Source organism: Mus caroli, unplaced genomic scaffold (assembly GCF_978045245.1).
Source record: "Mus caroli unplaced genomic scaffold, Mus_caroli_1 scaffold_10, whole genome shotgun sequence".
NCBI classification, from domain to species: Eukaryota; Metazoa; Chordata; class Mammalia; order Rodentia; family Muridae; genus Mus; species Mus caroli.
In genome coordinates, this window is record NW_028227265.1 from 114,481,955 (window position 1) to 114,503,578 (window position 21,624).

The following is a 21,624-nucleotide window of genomic DNA, read 5'->3' on the forward strand; positions in this document are numbered from 1 at the left end:
CCTGCTGCGACGTCTAAGTCCTCTATCTATGACTCCTGCTTGTTTTTATTTTTTCAAGATGATGATTTTATTGATTATTTGGGAATGTGACATTATGTACCTCAATCATATTCACTTCCCAGCCCTCCCAGGTTTGCCCACATCCTTGTGATCCCCCCAAAAAGATGATGATGATGAAGGAGGAGGGGGAGGAAAATGAGATATACAAGTCCAATTTGGGCTGCCTGTATACTCACTTAAGCATGGTCAAACTTCCAGTATCCAGACTCTTAAAGAAAACTGAGTCCTCTGCCACTCACACCCTCACCAAAAGCCTTCAGTTGTTTTTGATCTGTGGACATTCATATATCGCCACCTTCCACATTTTGTTGTATGGTTCTTAATTCTTAACAGCACAGACTTGATTTCTATTTCTAGACATTTAGTACCTTGACCATGCAACTGGTTAACAAGCATGCTTTGAGTCAAAAGACATTCATACAGCTTAGAGCTGCTTTCACTTTATTTGCTGTTCTCTAGATGTTGATACAGAGTGATTCAGATAACCCAGTCAGTAGTCTTCTTCCCTGACAGCACCATGCAGTTAGAGACAATAGCTAGGCTCTTGGTGGGGAGCACCCTGTTAGAGGGGGCACACAGACAGGATAGCCAAGCTTTCAGCAGGGGCAGAAGAACCATCCTACCTCACAAAGTTTATAGAACTCATCTTCTGACAAGCTTTGTCAGTTACCATTGTACCCACTGCATGAAGCTCATAGGAAATTAAAACTCATTTAGGTTTGCACATGTCCTCACTCCAAAAGCTGCATAATCTTATCTCTAGGTTTTGGTGAGGGGTCTTTTTTTATGATGGTTGTGTGGTCTTCCAGAATTACCACTGGTCATTCTGCCTTTGAGGGGAAAAAATCCATTCTGGAGATTTCTTTCACATGGACTTAGTACGATGAATACAGAAATAAGAAGTCACCTTAGCTCATGGAATGAGAGAAGCATGAGCTGCAGCCATAAGAGTTCTTGAAGAGACATTCAGCTCACCATTCCCAATAGCTAGGCTGCTGTCACCATCTCTTTGATGTACTTGTCCTCAAAAGGAGAGGGGAAAGGGCACTGCCTACTCCCTCCCTTCCCCTCCCCTCACACCAAGTATTTCAGATTATCTTTGCTTCAGCCTACCTCATTCAATGAGTTCAAATCAGTATAGACAGCATCCAGGAAAGTGCTACTGTCTGTTCCCTGGGATTGCAACAGGACTTTATGGGAAAAACCACACTCGCATGGGTGGATCTTTAAATGACAGAGCATTGTTTTAATAGTAATTGGAGGCAGTTGAGTCATCCAGAAAAGGATGAGTTAGAATTAATGCTAAGCATGCTCATTTAGGAACCACTACCTTCTTGCAACCTCTAAGCCCAATAAAGCCTCTCCTCTACATTATGGGAGTTCCTTAAGATTGCTTGTTCAAAAGTAAAATGAAATCTATGAATAAATGGTCACACTAACCTAATTCAAAGTGTGTGTTTAGATTTAAAATGACGCAGGGGGGAGAAAAATCAATGGCTACTGAGACCCCATTTGTAAAAATGGAGGTATACAAATGCTGGCCAGATACTTTTTCACATATATAAACAGGTCTGTGCTGTACGAGGTAATTTTCCCTAAAGAAACATAGGATGACATAACTAGGGAAAGGTTTGTTGAAGTTCTGTGATTCAGGATTAAAAAAAAAAAATCACCAGGTGGTGGTGCACACCTTTGATTCCAGGACCCAGAAGGCAAACAGGTGGATCTCTGAATTGGAGGCCAGCCTGGTCTACAGAGTAAGTTCCATGACAGCCTGGACTGCACAAAGAAACTGTGTCTCAAAAATAAAAATGTTTTTCCCATGATACTAGGGAGTGACCCATGAGCCTAGTGTGTGATAGGCAAGTGCTATCTAACAGAAGACCTCTTCTAGAATGCCTTGACCTCATACCAGTTTGAGATATGGTTTCACAAGTTTGCTCAGGGTGTCTACAAAAGCAATTGTGTAGTTCAAATGGCCCTCCTGCCTAGGCCTTCTGAGTAGGTGAGATTACTGGATATTCACTGCTATACTTGGCTTGGTTGAGATCCTCTATATGCTCATCACCTGGTGGCTAGAAACAGGTACTCACAAGTTTCTTCTAGGTGGGCATGGGGTCCTATGTTCAGATAAGATGTTACCAATGCATTGCTTTCTCTGAGACAGGAAACAGCACACCTATCTGACTCCATGTCCATCACATTGGGTGGATGGTGAGTTGCTTGAGATTTTTAGTAGCAAATGAACTTCAACATTGAGCAGTAACTTGGAGAAATCTGAGACTAGACCCATGTACTACCCTCAAAAAGCTTGGGGAACCTTGACTTGGCTCACATTCTGTTGTATCCAGCAGCTGAATGTGCCCAAGACTAGAGAGATCTAGGTGAATTTAGTGCCCACTGAGTCCTAAGCCTGTTGCCAGACTCTGAGATGGTCAAGTCAAATGTCTGAGATATAGGCAAATAAGCTCCAATTGTAACCAGTAAGTCTGTCCCAGAACAGCATGGGTCTCTCCCACCTAAGAAGTAGAGCAGAAAGCTGCTCTTGGTGAGCAGTGCAGGAGGAAATTATCACACTGAATGTGCTCTCAAAGGGCCACTCCTTGACAAGAGACAGGTGCTCTGTGTTTCACAATAGTAATTACTGGGGGTTCTAGTCAGTGTGGATTCCAATGCAGGGGGCAGCACCTGGCACTATATAAGGCACTGAGCTCAAGTCCCTCTGCATCTCTGCATCTCACCAGGCTTCAGTCATGAGGATCCATTACCTTCTCTTCACATTTCTTCTGGTGCTTCTGTCTCCACTTGCAGGTGAGTCAGGGGAATAGGGTGGTCCCACACTGATATGAAAGACAGCACCCTACCCGGTGTGTGTGTGTGTGTGTGTGTGTGTGTGTGTGTGTAGCTTTATGTGTCTCTGTGTGTGCCTCTTTGTCTTTCTTCCTTCCTTCCTTTCTTTCTTCCTTCCTTTCTTTCTTTCTTTCTTTCTTTCTTTCTTTCTTTCTTTCTTTCTTTCTTTCTTTCTTTCCTTCCTTCCTTCCTTCCTTCCTTCCTTCCTTCCTTCCTTCCTTCCTTTCAAGATTTATTTATTTTATGTATGTGAGTACATTCTTCAGATACACCAGAGGCACTAGATCTCATTACAGATGGTTGTAAGCCATCATGTGGTTGCTGGGAATTGAACTCAGGACCTCTGGAAGAGCAGTCAAGTGCTCTTAACCACTGAGCCATCTCTCCATTCTCCATTCTCCTCTCTCTCTCTCTCTCTCTCTCTCTCTCTCTCTCTCTCTCTCTCTCTCTCTCTCTCTCAGTGTGTGTCTGTCTTCATCTTTGTCTCTGTCTGTCTATCTCTAATCTACTTATTGTCCTCCTTTTTTTTCATTCTTTCTTCTAAGCACATTTTAACAGTATGTATTGTGTGATTGCTGAAACAAACCAAGGACTCTTTCATTTTTAACTTGAAGAAGCCTAATTTAGACTCACTCTGAGCTGATCTGCAGTGCCTGACTTCCATTTTCTAATTCCTGGTGCTAAGCTTAAGATTATGAAATGAGTGTCTTATAGGTAGCTTAAAATTTATAACATGAAGAATGTTTGATTCTTATCTGAAAAAGTTATTCATTTAGAAATCTTTATATTTAATGAGTATAGAGTCTCCTAACTGCTGAGGCATCTTTCTAGGCTCCAGATTGTATTTCATCCTTGACAATAGGCAAACAAAACAAAGGGATTCACAACTCAAGAGAGGGAGCTAAACAAGTAAGAGAGAATGTGAAATGAATGAATGAATGAATGAATGAATAAAGCATTGACCTCAAAGTGCATCAGACAGAAATGATATAGAGAAGAAAATAATTTCACTAATTTTGTTGAAGGGTTCTGGTTTGCAAAGGAGCATCTGTGTTCCATGAGATACACAAATACTCTGTCTGACATTTAGATGAATGTAAAGAACAAGGGAGGAGGGGAGAAGATGGAAGGATGACGTTAAGACTGGATTTTAGACATTAGAAACTATCAAAAATAAGATTTTTACTTTTGATTTCTATTGTAAATTACTTAGGAATCAAGTTATCATTAAGCAAGTCTTATAATGAAGGTTTGGGGCCAATACTTCATTTAAAACAGGTACCAGGAAGTTAAAATACCTTAATTAAAAATGGGAAGATGGCTCAGTGATAAAAAGTGCATGCTGTGCAAGTATGAAGATCTGAATTTGGATCCCAGTGTCCTTGCAGAAGCATAGAGAGCTTCTGGTGCATATTTGTAATGCTAGCACAAAGAATGATCCCACAGGCACACAGGCCAGCCAGCCAGCCAGACCTCTCAATGAGTTCCAGTTCACTGAGACACTCTATATCAAAAATTGAGGCAGAGAAGAATTGACGAACGTATCTTATAACAACCTCTGGCCTCTATATGTGCCTGCACACATGTTCATACACATTCATACCCAACAGCTGTTTCTGATACAAAACCAAGGATCTTTTATGTGGAAAAGGAGAGGCAGGGCTGCTGTGAAGAGGCTGAAGACTCAGAATCCTTACCGAGGTCTAGCCTGATGGACCTGAAAATTCCCATCAGTCAGGGGTAGAGCAGACCCTTCAACATTTGGGACCTAGGAAAACTAGCACCCCTTTATACAGCATCAGTGGCCAGAACTGGATTCAGTTCTGCTAAAACAGACAATCCAGTTTTGGGGGCATGGGGAGCCTGCTGGGATGTACTCAAGATAATAGCACACTGGACTGTATTTCTGACTTGAGGCTTTCAACTCTAACATGTGTTTTTCTTACTTATTCCAGCCTTTTCCCAAATCATCAACAATCCAATAACATGCATGACCAATGGAGGCATATGCTGGGGTCCGTGCCCTACCACTTTGCGACAGGTTGGCAATTGTGGCCATTTTAAATTCAGATGCTGTAAGATAAGATAGATAAAAAGATGAAGAACCAGCAAGATGAATAAATTGCCAGAATTTGCTCCTCCATGAAGATGCACAAATCAAACCTAATTAAAGTTCTTTGATTACTTTCTCTAACTCCAGTTCTAGGATGCACACCTTCTTTTGACCTTTATAACAACCATTTTCAGAATACATACAGAAAAAAATACCATACATATGAAATTATAATAATAGTAATAATTATAATTTTAAAAATAAAGTCACTGAAAAAATACTTTGCCTTCGGACTTCGCATACATATATACATGCATTCACCTGGCCAAGCAAGCTCACTCAACAGGTTCTCCAGGGCAGGAAGAGGATTAAAAAGAAAAAAGACAATTATACAACACTGTAGCATGACCCTAGCCAGTTATTAGGCTGAAGTGGATTTATTTTTTTCCAGTCTGCTTTTAAACCATCTTAAGAACATGCAAAATAAGATCAGTTCTGGGTAAAAGAACAAGCAAGGTAATAAACAAAATCCCATAAACACCTTTCTAGGGGCTAGTCAGGATGACCAAGACAAAAGGAATGCCACACATGCCTCAGCTGAGCCTGCTCTGAGCTTTGCATTAACTCAAATATAAATGTTCTTAATCTGGGCCTATTTCCTGAGTTGTGGTCCAAAGTCAGATTCCCAACATGAACTTAGTTCCTTTGTCCTGGTCTGATGTCAAATTCCCATCAAATGTGTAGAAGTGCTCACAAAAAGTTCTCCATATCTCCCCCTTTTATATTCCATAAACAAGACTGCACCTGTCTTAGGTCATTCTGACAAGAATGCCTTCTTTACCTGTCATGGAATACACATTATCAATATATTCTTAAATATTATTAAAAATATTCTGTTTTAGGTTGGTAAGGCTCTGTACAGAATCTTACCTGTCCTTAGCTGCCAGCCTGTTAATAATTCTGTATTGGGATCCATTTTATAGTTTCAAGCCATGTATTTTAGCTGCCAACATATTGATGTTGTTAAAGGCAAGTTTTATCACAATGGGAAGGAATAAAAGTATTCCCAGGACATGAAGGGCTAGCATGATCAAGCTATATATGCCATCCTTGAAGCTTGACCAAGATTGAAATACTGACTTCATGCCACAAATAAATTTATCAGTAATATCTGCAGCATCAAAGCTTAACAGAGCAATATCCTTTAAATTCATAATCTTGGTATGCAAAGTTAAAGTATCCAGACAGGTGTTAGAATTGTGCCAAATACCCTGCAAGTATCTTTGAGCTTTTTCTTGATTATAGTGACTATCGTTGTAAAGTTTAGAAGTAACACAAATCTGTTGGTATTTAGCATAACACTTGAGATGGTGTCTTACTCTTAAACTCTGAACCTCCTCACCAATAATTTGAATAGTATCATAAAGAGCATAAATCTGTTGTTCCAAAAGCCTATCTAAATCCTCTGGAATACTCAGAATATTAGTAATAGGTTTTGCTAAATGATTACCAAAAGTAGCTATCTTATCTTCTTGTGTCAAAGCCATTGCAGAAGCAGTGGTACTAGGTATTAATGCAAATAACACTGCTTAAACAGCAATAATCAATAAGCAATAAACAAGCCCACTTTTGCTTAAAGCCTGACTCATTTCTTCCAGTACTTGGAAGCCTTTTTCAGAATACTAGGATCCTGAAATATTCACAAGCAATAGTACAAAAGCTGGTTGATAAATAACCATTACCAACACGCCATATTTCAATACACTAACAAAATGAGAAATTGTGCAATCAACACAACTTACATCAAATCCTGTAGAAGAAACAAAAGTAATTTTAACATGGCTAATTAATAAATGATTAGGAGTCTTAACATGAGAAATAACACTTGTTCAAAATCCTGATCCTGTCCCAATATTTTCTATTGCCAATGTAACTTCAGCTAAAGCTAACTTCTTGATATGCTGTCTGGACTGGTCTGCTTCTGATTGCCGAAGGCCTATGGACATCTCCTTTTGCTCAATGTTTGATTGATTCCCTGACCAATCAATGACTCACATTTATTGGAAATATTAAACCACATTGGGGGTTTATTATAACATTCTTTCTATCTAATAACTTTGATAAATGCCAGTTCCATATTCTCTATGGGTTCAGACCCATAAGGTCTCATGAGGATCAGGGGCAGATACTTCATAATGTTTAGGCATGCCTATCACTAGGCTTTGAGTTACAGTTTGTGAAATGCTTTTTTTCCCCAAATTTGAGGAAACAGTGAAATACACCAATCGTTTTCCCAACCAGTGGCACAAGTTTCTTCTAGTCTGGGCTGATGTCCTAATCAGTCTTGGACATGAACTCCATAGCCAGTCCCAAAACACCCAAAGGAAGCTCTACTCCCAGGTGCTCTAACATGTCCAGGATCACAGAATCACTTGATGCCAGGAACTTGGTCAAACCAGGATCTCAGGGTCCCAGAGGCACCTTGACTCCCAGGATCTCTGACACACCTAGGATCTCAGAATCACAACATCCCAGAGACAGCTTGACTCTGAGGAGTTCTGACACAACCAGGATCACAGGGAGGACAGGCTCCAGTCAGATATAGCGAGGGCAGGTAGCACTAGAGATAACCAGATGGCTGGAGGCAAGTGTAAGAATATAAGCCTCAGAAACCATGGTTACTTGGCATCATCAGAACCCAATTCTCCTACCAGAGCAAGGTGAGGAGATACCTTCTCACTGTAAAAGCAAGGTTTGGATTTAAAATCACTTCTCATGATGATGATACAGGACTTTAAAGGACATAAATGGGCCGTCTTGGGCACGAACTCTGTGGATGGTCCCCAGTCCTCAGAGGACTCTCCATGCTTCAGGCACCCTAGCACACCCAGGATCTTAGGATCACTGAGGAGAGTTGGCCTCCAAAGAGGGCTCTGACCCTGGGACTCAGGTGAGAGTGCCATCTTGTACCTGGGTCTCTCAGAGACCAGTCCCCACAGGAGAGCACATGGGCCACAGAAGCAACAGAGCTTCTTGGACAGGGTCCCTTCGGGCCTTCATCTTCAGCCAGGAGGTGGATCAGAGCTCCAGACCTCTGTGCACCTTCCCTACAAGAGGAGAGCTTGCCTGCAGAGAGTGCTCTGACCACTGGTACTCTGGAGAGTTGAATTTCAAGGAGTGCTGACAGAGGCTAACAGAATCAGAGGAGGAACGACCTCCAGCCAGAGACAGCTAGAACATCTAACACCAGAGATTACCAGATGGCAAAAAGGCAAACATAAGAATCTTACTAACAGAAACCAAGACAGCTCAGCATCATCAGAACCCATTACTCCCATCACAGTGAGTCATGGATACTCTAACACATCAGAAAAGCAAGATTCTGATTTAAAATCATATCTCACGATGCTGGTAGAGGATTTTAAGAAGGACATTAATAAGTCACTTAAAGAATTACAGGAAAACACTGCTAAACAGGTAGAAGTCCTTAAAGAGGAAGCACAGAAATCCCTTAAAGAATTACAGGAAAACACTGCTAAACAGGTCCTAAACAGGTCCTTAAAGAGAAAACACAAAAATCCCTAAAAGTATTACAGGAAAACACAACCAAATAGGTGATAGAATTGAACAAAACCATCCAAGATCTAAAAATGGAAGCAGAAACAATAAAGAAAACCCAAAGAGAGATAAATCTGGAGATAGAAATCCTAGGAAAGAAATCAGGAACCATAGATACGAGCATTAGCAACAGAATACAAGAGAATCTCAGGAAGAGAGAATCTCAGATACAAAAGATTCCATAGAAAAAATGGACACCACAATCAAAGAAAATGCAAAATGCAAAAAGATTCTAACCCAAAACATCCAGGAAATCTAGGACACAATGAGAAGACCAAACCTAAGCATAATAGGTATAGATGAAAATGAAGATTTTCAACTTAAAGGGACAGTAAATATCTTCAACAATATTATAGAACAAAACGTTTTTAACCTACAGAAAGAGATGCCCATGAACATAGAAGAAGGTTACAGAACTCGAAATAAACTGGACCAGAAAAGAAATTCGTCCCGACACATAATAATCATAACAACAAATGCACTAAATAAAGATAGAATATTAAAAGCAGTAAGGGAAAAAAAGTCAAGTAACATATAAAGGTAAGCCTATCCAAATTACACCAGACTTCTCACCAGAGACTATTAAAGCCAGAATATCCTGGACAGATGTTATGCAGACCCTAAGAGAACACAAATGCCAGTCCAGGCTACTATACCCAACAAAACTTTCAATTACCATAGATGGAGAAACCAAAGTATTATATGACAAAACCAAATTCACACAATATCTTTCCATGAATCCAGCCCTTCAAAGGATAATAAAGGGAAAACTCCAACACAAGTAGGGAAATTATGCCCCAGAAAAACAAAAGGTAATCCTTCAACAAACATAAAAGAATATAGCTGCAGGAACAGAAGCCCAACTCTAACAACAAAATAATAGGAAGCAACAATTACTTTTCCTTAACATCTCTTAATATGAATGGACTCAATTCCCCAATAAAAACACATAGACTAACAGACTGGCTACATAAACAGGACTCAACATTTTGCTGCATACAGGAAACCCACGTCAGAGACAAAGACAGACATTACCTCAGAGTAAAAGACTAGAAAACAATTTTCTAAGCAAACTGTCCGAAGAAACAAGCTGGAGTAGCCATTCTAATATTGAACAAAAATGACTTCCAACCCAAAGTTATCAAGAAAGACAAGGAGGGGCACTTCATACACATCAAAGATAAAATCTTCCAAGATGAACTCTCAGTTCTGAATATCTATGCTCCAAATGCAAGGGCATCAACATTCATTAAGGAAACTTTAGTAAAGTTCCAAGCACACATTGTACCCCACACAATAATAGTGGGAGACTTCAACACTCCACTATCATCAATGGACAGATCCTGGAAACAGAAACTAAACAGAGACACACTGAAACTAACAAATATTGTGAAGCAAATGGATTTAACAGGTATCTACAGAACATTTTATCCTAAAACAAAAGGACATACCTTCTTCTCAGCACCTCATGGTACCTTCTCCAATATTGACCATATAATTGGTCACAAAATAGGCCTCAACAGATGCAAAAAGATTGAAATTATCCCAGGCATTCTATCAGATCAACACTGACTAAAACTGGTCTTAAATACCAACAAAAACAACAGAAAACACACATACACAAGGAAGCTTAACAATGCTCTAGCAATGATAACTTGATAAAGGAAGAAATATAGAAAGAGAGTAAAGGCTTTTTAGAATTTAATGAAAATTACAACACATCATACCAAAACTTATGGGACACAATGAAAGCAGTGAATGGTAAGAGGAAATATCATAGCTCTAAGTATGTCCAAAGAGAAACTGGAGAGAGCATACACTAGCAGCTTGACAGCACACCTGAAAGCTCTAGAACAAAAAGAAGGAAATACACTCAAGAGGAGTAGATGTCAGGAAATATTCAAACTTAAGGCTGAAATCAACCAAATAGAAACAAAAGCAACTATACAAAGAATCAACCAAACCTGTAGATGGTTCTTTGAGAAAATCATTAAGATAAATAAACCCTTAGCCAGAGTAACTAGAGGGCACAGGGACAGTATCCTAATTAACAAAATCAGAAATGAAAAAGGAGACATAACAACAGAACCTGAGGAAATCCAAACCATCATCAGATCCTATTACAAAAGGCTATACTTAACAAAACTGAAAAACCTGGATGAAATGGACAGTTTCCTAGACAGATACCAGGTACCAAAGTTAAATCAGGATCAGAATAATGATCTAAACTGTCCCATATCCCCTAAAGAAATAAAAGTAGTCATTAATAGTCTCCCAACCAAAAAAATCACAGGACCAGATGGGTTTAGAGCAGAGTTCTATCAGACTTTCAAAGAAGACCTAATTCCAATTCTCCTCAAACTATCCCACAAAATAGAAACAGAAGGTACTCTACCCAAGTCATTCTATGAAGCCACAATTACTCTGTTATCTAAAGCACATAAAGACCCAACAAAGAAAGAGTACTTCAGACCAATTTCCTTTATGAATACCGATACAAAAATACTCAATAAAATTCTCACAAACCCAATCCAAGTACAAATCAAAAAAATAATCCAACATGATCAAGTAGGCTTCATCCAAGGGATGCAGGGATGGTTTAATATACGGAAATACATCAATGTAATCCACTATATAAACAAACTCAAAGACAAAAACCACATGATCATCTGATTAGATGCAGAAAAAGCATTTGACTAATGCAACACTCATTAATTATAGAAGTCTTGGACAGATCAGGAATTAAAGGTCCATACCTAAAAACAAGAAAAGCAATATACAACAAACCAGTAGCCAACCTCAAACTACATGAAGGGAAAGTTCAAGCAATCCCACGAAAATCAGGGACTATACAAGGGTGCCCACTTTTCCCCTACCTATTCAACATAGGACTTGAAGTCTTAGCCAGAGCAATTAGATAACAAAAGGAGATCAACGGGATACAAATTGGAAAGGAAGAAGTCAAAATATCACTTTTTGCAGATGATATGATAGTATATATATAAGTGATCCTAAAAAATTCCACCAGAGAACTCCTAAACCTGATAAACAGCTTCAGTGCAATAGCTGGTTATAAAATTAACTCAAACGAATCATTGGCCTTTCTCTACACAAAGGATAAACAGGCTGAGAAAGAAATTAGGGAAACAACACTCTTGACAATAGTCACAAATAATATAAAATACCGTAGTGTGACTCTAACTAAGGAAGTGAAAGATCTGTATGATAAGAACTTCAAGTCTCTTGTGATTGTGTTACTTCACTCAAGATGATGCCCTCCAGGTCCATCCATTTGGCTAGGAATTTCATAAATTCATTCTTTTTAATAGCTGAGTAGTACTCCATTGTGTAAATGTACCATAATTTCTGTATCCATTCCTCTGTTGAGGGACATCTGGGTTCTTTCCAGCTTCTGGCTATTATAAATAGGGCTGCTATGAACATAGTGGAGCATGTGTCCTTTTTACCGGTTGGGACATCTTCTGGATATATGCCCAGGAGAGGTATTGAACTCACACAATATGTATTCATTGATAAGTGGATATTAGCCCAAAACTTAGGATACCCAAGATATAAGATACAATTTGATAAATGCATGAAACTCAAGAAGAATGAAGACCAAAGTGTGGACACTGTGCACCTTCTTAGAATTGGGAACAAAACACCCAGGGAAGGAGTTACAGAGACAAAGTTCGTAGCTGTGATGAAAGGATGGACCATTTAGAGACTGCTGTATCCAGGGATCCGTCCCATAATCAGCTTCTAAACGCTGACACCATTGCATACACTAGCAAGATTTTGCTGAAAGGACCCAAATATAGCTGTCTCTTGTGAGACGATGCCGGGGCCTAGCAAACACAGGAGTGGATGTTCACAGTCAGCTATTGGATGTATCACAGGGCTCCCAATGGAGAAGCTAGAGAAAGTACCCAAGGAGCTAAAGGGATCTGCAACCCTATTGTTGGAACAACATGATGTACTAACCAGAACCCTGGAGCTCTTGTCTCTAGCTGCATATGTATCCAAAGATGGCCTAGTCGGCCATCAATGGAAAGAGAGGCCCATTGGACTTGCAAACTTTATATGCCCCAATATAGGGGAATGCCAGGGCCAAAAGAATGGGAATGGGTGGGTAGGGAAGTGGGGGGCGCTATGGGGGACTTTTGGGATAGTATTGGAAATGTAATTGAGGAAAATATGTAATAAAAATATAAAAAAAAAAACTTCAAGTCTCTGAAGAAAGAAATCGAAGAACATCTCAGAAGATGGAAAAATATTCCATGCTCATGGATTGGCAGAATTGATAGAGTGAAGATGACTATCTTGCCAAAAGCATTCCACAGATTCAATGCAATTCCCATCAAAATTCCAACTCAATTCTTCACAGAATTAGAAAGGGCAATGTTCAAATTCATCCAGAATAACAAAAAACCTAGGATAGCAAAAACTCTTCCCAACACTAAAAGACCCTCTGTTTGAATCACCATCTCTGGCCTAAAGCTGTACAACAGAGCAATTGTGATAAAAACTGCATTGTACTGGTACAGTGACAGACAGGTAGATCAATGGAATAGAATTGAAGACCCAGAGATGAACCCACACACCTATGGTTACTTGATCTTTGACAAAGGAGCTAAAACCATCCAGTGGGAAAAAAAAAGACAGCATTTTCAAGAAATGGTGCTGGCTCAACTGGCAGTTAGCATGTAGAAGAATGTGAATTGATCCATTCTTATTTCCTTGTACAAAGCTCAAGTCGAAGTGGATCAAGGAACTCCACATAAAACCAGAGGCACTGAAACATATAGAGAAGAAAGTGGGGAAAATCTTCAAAGATATGGGCACAGGGGAAAGATTCCTGAACAGAACACCAATGGCTTGTGCTGTAAGATCAAGAATCAACAAATGGGACCTCATAAAATTGCAAAGCTTCTGTAAGGCAAAAGATACTGTCAATAAGACAATAAGGCCACCAACAGATTGAGAAAGGATCTTTACCAATCCTAAATCTGATAGGGTATTAATATCCAATATATACAAAGAACTCAAGAATATAGACTCCAAAAAATCAAATAACTCCATTAAATAATGGGGTTCAGAGCCAAACAAAGAATTCTCAACTGAGGAATACTGAATGGCTGAGAAGCACCTTAAAACACATTTAATATCCTTAATCATTTGTGAAATGGAAATCAAAACAACCCTGAGATTTCACCTCACACCAGTCAGAAATGGCTAAGATTAAAAATTCAGGTGACAGCAGATGCTGACAAGGATTTGGATAAAGAGGCATACTCCTCTATTGTTGGTGGGATTGCAAGCTTGTACAACCACTCTGGAAGTCAGTCTGGAGGTTCCTCAGAAAATTGGACATAGTACTACCGGAAGATACAGCAATACTTCTGGGCATATAACTAGAAGCTGTTCCAACTTGTAATAAATACACATACTCTACTATGTTCAAAGCAACCTTATTTATAATGCCAGAAGCTCGAAAGAATCCAGATTTCCCTCAACAGAAGAATGGATACAGAAAATGTGCTACATTTACACAATGGAGTACTACTCAGCTATTAAAAACAATGAATCTATGAAATTCTTAGGTAAATGGATGGTTCTGGAAGGCATCATCCTGAGTGAGGTAACCCAATCACTAAAGAGCTCATATGATATGTACTCACTGATATGTGGATATTAGCCCCCAAACTTAGAATACCCAAGATACAATTTGCAAAACACCTGAAAATCAAGAAGAAGGAAGACCGAAGTGTGGATACTTTTTCCTCCTTAGAATGGGGAACAAAATATTCATGGAAGGAATTACAGAGACAAAATTCGGAGCTGAGATGGAAGGAAGGACCATCCAGAGACTGCCCCACTCGGGGATCCATCCCTTAAACAATCACCAAACTCAGACACTATTTCATATGCCAGCAAGATTTTGCTGACTGGATTCTGATACAGCTGTCTCTTGTGAGGCTATGCCAGTGTCTGGAAAATACAGAATTGGATGCTTACAGTCATCTATTGGATGGAACATAGCGACCCCAATGGAGGAGCTTGAGCAAGTACCCAAGGAGATGAAGGGGTCTGCAACCCTCTAGAAGGAACAACAATATGAAGTAACCAGTACCCCCCAGAGCTCATGTCTCTAGCTGTATATGTAGCAGAAGATGGCCTAGTTGGCCATCATTGGAAGGAGAGGCCCTTGGTCTTGTGAAAATTATATGCCCCAGTACAGGAGAATGCCAGGACCAAGAAGTGGGATTGAGTGGGTTGGGGAGCACAGTTGGGGGAGGGTTAGGGGATTTTCGGGATAGCATTTAAATGTAAATGAAGAAAATATCTAATTTAAAAAAAAATTAACAAAGAAGGACATAAATGACTCCCTTAAAGAAATACTGGAGAACGTAGGTAAACAGCTAGCAGCCCTTAAAGAGGAAACATAAAAGTCCCTTAAAGAATCACAGGAAAACACAACCAAACAGGGCGAAGAAATGAACTAAACCATCCAAGATCTAAAAATAGAAATTGAAACAATAATGAAATCACAAAAAGAGACAGCCCTGGAGTTAGAATATCTAGGAAAGAGATCAGGAGTCTCAGATGCAAGTATCCCCAATAGAATATAACAGATAGAAGAGAGAATTTCTGGTGCAGAAGATACCATTAGAAAGTGTCAAAATAGTCAGACAAAATGTAAAAAGCAAAAAGCTCCTTACCCAAAACATCCAGGAAATCCAGGACACAATGAGAAGACCAAAGCTAAGGATAATAGGTATAGAAGAGAGTGAAGATTCCCAACTTAAAGGGCCAGTAAATATCTTTAAAAAATATAGAAGAAACTTCCCTAACCTAAAGTAAGAGATGCACATAAACCTACAAGAAGCCTACAGAACTCCAAATACATTGGACCAGAAAAGAAATTCCTCCTGTCACAAAACAGTCAAAATACCCAATGCACAAACAAAGAAAGAATACTAAAAGCAGTAAGGGAAACAGGTCAAGTAACATATAAAGGCAGACCCTATCAGAATTACACCAGACTTCCCAAAAGAGCCTATGAAAGCCAGAAGATCCTGGGCAGATGTCATACAGACCCTAAGAGAATACAAATGCCAGCCCAGGCTACTATATCCAACAAAAAACTCAATTATCATAGACAGAGAAACCAAGATATGTCATGACAAAAACAAATTTATACTACAATATATTTCCATAAATCCAGCCCTACAAAGAATAATAGATGGAAAACATCAACACAAGGAGAGAAACTAAACCCTAGAAAGAGCAAGAAAATAATCTTTCAACAAATCCAAAAGAAGATTGCCACACAATCATAATTCCACCTCTAAAAATAAAAGTAAAAGGAAGTAACAATCACTTTTCTTTAATATCTCTTAACATCAATGGATTCACTTCCCCAATAAAAAGACATAGACTAACAGACTTGATATATTAACAGGGCCCCGCATTTTGCTCCAAAGTGGAAATGTACTTCAGTGACAAAGATACACACTATTTCAGAGTAAAAGGTTGGAAAACAATTTTCCAAGTAAATGATCCCAAGAAACAAGCTGAAGTAGAAATTCTAATATTGCATAAAATCAACTTTCAATTAAAACTTATTAGAAAAGATAAGGAAGGACACTTCATTCTGGTCATAGAAAAATCTACCAAGATGAACTCTCAATTCTGAACATTTATGCTCCAAATGCAAGCGCACCCACATTCATAAAAGAAACTTTACTAAAATTCAAAGCATACATCATATCCCACACAAAAATAGTGGGAGACTTCAACACCCCACTCTCAGCAATGGACAGATCATGGAAACAGAAAGCAAGCAGAGACATGGGAAAACTAATAGAAGTTGTGAACCAAATGGATCTAACAGATATTTATAGAACATTTCAAAATGTTCTAAAGCAAAAGAATATACCTTCTTCTCAGCAACTCATGGCACCTTCACCAAAGTTGACCACAAAACAGGTCTCAACAGATACAAGAAGACTGAAGTAATCCCATGCACCCTATCATATCACCACTGACTAAGGCTGGTCTTAAATACCAACAAAAACAACAGAAATCACACATACACATGGAAGCTGAACAACACACTACTCAATGGTAACTTGATTAAGGAAGAAATAAAGAAAGTAAAGGCTTTTTAGAAATGAATATAGCAACACATCATACAAAAACTTATGGGACAAAATGAAAGCAATGGTAAGAGGAAAACTCATAGCTCTAAGTGCGTTAAAAAAGAAACGGGAGAGTGCTTACACTAGCAGCTTGACAACACACCTGAAAGCTCTAAACAAAAAGAAGCAAATACACTCAAGAGGAATAGATGGCAGGAAATAGTCAAATTCAGGGTTGAAATCAACCAAATAGAAACAAAAGCAACTATACAAAGAATCAACAAAACCAGGGTCTGGTTCTTTGAGAAGATCAACAAGATAGATAAACCCTTAGCCACAATAACCAGAAGCCACAAAGACATTATCCAAATTAATAAAATCAGAAATGGGAAAGGGAGACATAAAATGAAATGTATCTTAAATAATCTTTCTGTTTGTTTGAATATTAATAGTTGAAAATATTAAAATCATGTTCTACAAACTTCAAAAAAAGCTATCAAGCCCAATACAGTGGGTTTTCAGAGCACACTGGTGGGAGTAGGACTTTCTACTGTGGTTCCAAACTCTTCACTCTCCATTTTCAAATCTCTTTTTTTTGCGAATTCCATAGAACAGACTGTTCATAAATTATAGCTATCTGCTTATGTGGTTATTTGTTTAATCTTCCTGTAGGGAACAAGAAATCCTGATTCATGTAACATATTTTCCCTTACAAGATCCTCAGCTCTTGCCATGAATTATGGCTTGATAACTGTCAGTGGTTTTCTAGGATAAAAATAAATAGCTGGGTTATGGAATTTACAAGAGACCTCACTCAGAGTCAAGCCACATGGCCTCCCTCAGGTTTGAGGTTTGAGCAGGAGAAACAGGGAGATGGTGTAAAGGACTGGAGTTCCACTGTTGTGGATTCTTAAAGACGATTCCAAAAAGCATCTTGACCCCTCACCTCTGATACCCACTTTATTTCAGACAGTGGCAAACCACAGGCACAAAGGCTAGCAAGTTCCACAGTTGCCCATCATCTTGTGATTAGAACTAGCTATTCACTGTTTTATTTTGGTTTTTTTTTACATGAAAATGGGGTCCCATGTTCAGGCAACATGTTAACAACTCATTGTTTTATCTGAAACAAGAAACCGCACACATATCTGACTCCATGTCCATCATGTTGGGTGGATAGTGAATTGCTTGAGGTTTTTAGTAGTACATGAACTTCAATATTGAGCAGTAACTTGGAGAAATCTACGAGACTACACCCATGTACTACCGTCAAAAAGGGGAACCTTGACTTGGCTCACTTTCTGTGCATCCACCAGCTGACTGTGCCCAAGACCTAATGGATCTATGTGAAATTAGTCCCTCTGAGGACTAAGCCTATTGCCAGACTCTGAGATGACTAAGTCAAATGTCTGAGGTATAGGCAAATAAGGTCCAATTGTAACCAGTAAGTCTGTTCCAGGACAGCATGGGTCCCTCTCACCTAAGAAGTAGGGCAGGAAGCTGCTCTTGGTGAGCAATGCAGGAAGAAATCATCTGGGGACCCTCACATTTGCATAAGAGACTCTGAGTGTGCTCTCAAAGGGCCACTTTGACAAGAGAGATAAGGTGCTGTGTATTTCATAATTGTAATTCCTTGGATGCTAGTTGGTGTAGAATCCTGGCACTGTATAAGACACTGAGCTCAAGTCCCTCTGCATCTCTGCACCTCACCAGGCTTCAGTCATGAGGATCCATTGCCTTCTCTTCATATTTCTCCTGGTGCTGCTGTCTCCACTTGCAGGTGAGTCAGGGGAACAGGGTGATCCCACACTGAAATGAGAGACAGTACCTTACATCTTGTGTGTGCCTGTGTATCTCTGTGTTTGTCTCTGGTGTCTCCCTCTCTATGTACCTTTCTCTGTTTCTCTGTGTTTGCATCTCTCTCTGTGACTTTGTGTCTTTATGTCTCTGTGTCTGTGTCTGTCTGTCTGTTTGTCTCTCTCTATCTGTGCATGTGTGTATGTGTGTGTGCGCACACGCGAGCTCGTGCTTGCGTGCGTGCGTTCGTGCGTGCGTGTGTGTGTGTGTGTGTGTGTGTGTGTGTGTGTGTGTGAGTGAATGCATGTCTCTCTGTGTATGGGCCATCTCTCTGTGTCTGTCTTGGTCTCTGTCTCTGTCTGTATCTGTGTGTGTTTATATTTTTCCTTCTACCCTTCTTATTTTCCCCTTTTTCTATTTCTTCAAAGCATATTTTAGACAATGTATATTGTGTGACTGCAAATACAAACCAAGGAATCTTTCTTTTGACCTTAAAGGAGTCTAAGGTAGACTCAGTTTCAGCTGAACTGAGTCACATGGCTTCAATTTCCTAACTCCTGGTGCTCAGCTTAAGATTATAAAATGGGTTTCTTATAGGTAGTTCAAAAACAATAACATGAAGAATGTTTCTTATGGAAAAAAAGTATTCATTTAGAAGCCTTTATTTTTAAAGAGTAGAGTCTCTAATCACTCTAGAGATTCCTTCAGAATAACCAGCCTAGGCTCTTTTTGAGAATGTCCTCTCCCCCTACCACTATGGTCGACCCTGAAGCACACACTGTCTATAGGGGTAATGAGGCTCAGAGTGCAGGGAGGCATTGGATTACAGCTTCCCAAACTGTCCCTAAATTTTATTTTGTGGAAAAGAGTTATAGTCTTTTAAATTATGTGTACCTATATGGATCTGTGTATGGGTATGTGCCAATCAATACTTTACTCACATAGACCATAAAAGGACATCTAATCTCTCAGAGAAAGGGCTGTAGGCACATATGGGCTGCCTGATATGGTAATAAGAACTTATCTCAGGTCTTCTGCAGGAGTGGTATGCACTCCTAATAGCTGAGCTGTGTTTCTAGGCTCCATGTTGTATTTCATCCTTGACATTAGGCAATCAGAGAAAAAGGGATTCATAGCTCAAGGGAGGGAGCTAAACAAGTAAGAGAGAACATGAAGCAAATGTTTGAAGCTGCATCAAACAGAAGTTATAGAGATCAAAACATAATTTCACTAATTCTGTTAGTGGGTTCAGGTTTACAGAGGCGCATCTGTGTCCATGAGATACCTAAACACTTACTCTGTCTGACATTTATATAAATGTAAAGAAGGAGGGAGCAGAGAAGAAGGAAAGATGAGATTAAGACCTAATTTTAGATATTAAAAACTGTTTTAAAAGTTCATTTTTACTTTTGATTTCCATTGTAAGTTACTTAGGTATCGTTATAATTAAGCAACTCCTATACAGCGAGTTTGGGTCAAATACTTCATTTAAAATAGGTACCTGGAAGTTCAAATGCCTTAGTTAAAAATAGGAAGATGGCTCAGAGACCAAAGGTGCTTGTTGTGCAAGTATGAAGATCTGACTTTGGATCCCGGTGTTCATGAAGAAGCAGAGAGAGCTTCTGGTGCACATCTGTGATGCTAGCACTAAGAAGGCTCCCAGAGGCACACTGGCCAACCAGCCAGACAAACCCACTCAGTGTGTTCCAGGTTCAGTGAGAGACTCTGTTTCAAAAAGTGAGGCAGAGAACAATTGATGAGCACAACTTATGCCAACCTCTAGCCTCTGTATGTGTCTGCACAAATGGCACAAATGGTCTTACACATTCATACCCAGTGGCTGTTTCTGATAGTAGCAGTGGAGAAGTAGAGGCAGGGCTGCTGTGAAGCAGCTGAGGACTCACAGAGAATCCTTACTGAGATCTAGCCTGATGGACCTGAAAGTTCGAATCAGTCAGCGGTGGAACAGACCCTTCATCATTTGGGTCCTAGGGAAACCAGCACTCCTTTACACAGCATCACTGGCCAGAACTGGATTCAGTCCTGCTCAAACAGATATCCCAGTTTTGAGGACAGGAGGAAGGCTGCTGGGGATTTTCCCAAGATAATAGCATACTGGACTGTATTTCTGATCTGTGGCTTTCAGCTCTAAACATGTGTTTTTCTTACTTATCTTCCAGCCTTTGCCCCAAAAAATCAACAATCCAGTAACATGCGTGACCAGTGGAGGCATATGCCTGGAGTGCATGCACTAGCGGTTTTAAACTGATCAGCAATTGTGGTCTTCCTAAAGTCAGATGCTGCGAGAAAACATAGATAAAAAGACCAAGAACCAATGAGAGAAAAAATTCCTGGATTTGCTTCTCCATGAAGATGCACAAAACAAATCAAATTAAAGTTCTTTGATTACCTTTTCAAACTTCAGTTCCCTTGGATATAGTACCTTCTTTTGATTTTTATAGCACCATATACATAGTACATAGAGGAAAAACACCATACACATAAAATAAATATAATTAAATTATAATAATTATAATTTTAAAATAGAGTCATTGAAGAAAACACTTTACCTTCACCCTTTACACACATGTATCTATGTATTAATATAATCAAATGATATTTAACATGCATACACACATATGAAAATGATTTAAAATATCCACAAGTAATAATTATTTGATGATTATCCAAGGATAGCATTTGACCTATTAATTGTACCATGAAATCAACACACTTCATTTTGATGCTGGGCTCCTCAGACCCTGTCCTCAAACAACTATTTTTAATAATCCATATTTTTATGTATTATAAACTTGTTTTTGGATGATGCTCAAGATCACTGGTGAATGTTGTAGGAATGACATGAAGTTTAGTCCCGCAAGAGAAGCATCATTCTGGATCTTCTAGAAGTTGGCAGGACTCGCTAGGGGTTTGTAGCAAATTCCCTTGTCTGTGAAAAGACTTTAATGGATATTTTGCTTTTTGAAGGCAAGACCCTTAAAGTTAAAGTGGATAAAAGCAAGAAAACGCTAAATGGCTTTGCACCTTTCAGAATGTAAGGTCCTTTTGGCTTTCTGATAGAAACAGCTGCATTTGTGCACA

The 21,624-nt window shown here is 39.3% G+C and overlaps 1 protein-coding gene and 1 pseudogene across 1 annotated transcript; both read left to right on the forward strand.

Moving 5' to 3' along the window:
* The first annotated feature begins 2,813 nt into the window (after nucleotides 1-2,813).
* LOC110300661 (beta-defensin 4) lies at nucleotides 2,814-4,999 on the forward strand. The gene is made up of 2 exons (XM_021170916.2): nucleotides 2,814-2,871; nucleotides 4,866-4,999. Exons 1-2 carry the CDS (start codon nucleotides 2,814-2,816, stop codon nucleotides 4,997-4,999), a joined length of 192 nt encoding a protein of 63 aa, XP_021026575.1.
* Nucleotides 5,000-18,447: 13,448 nt separating this feature from the next.
* On the forward strand, nucleotides 18,448-20,838 carry LOC110300140 (beta-defensin 4-like; annotated as a pseudogene).
* Nucleotides 20,839-21,624: the final 786 nt, after the last annotated feature.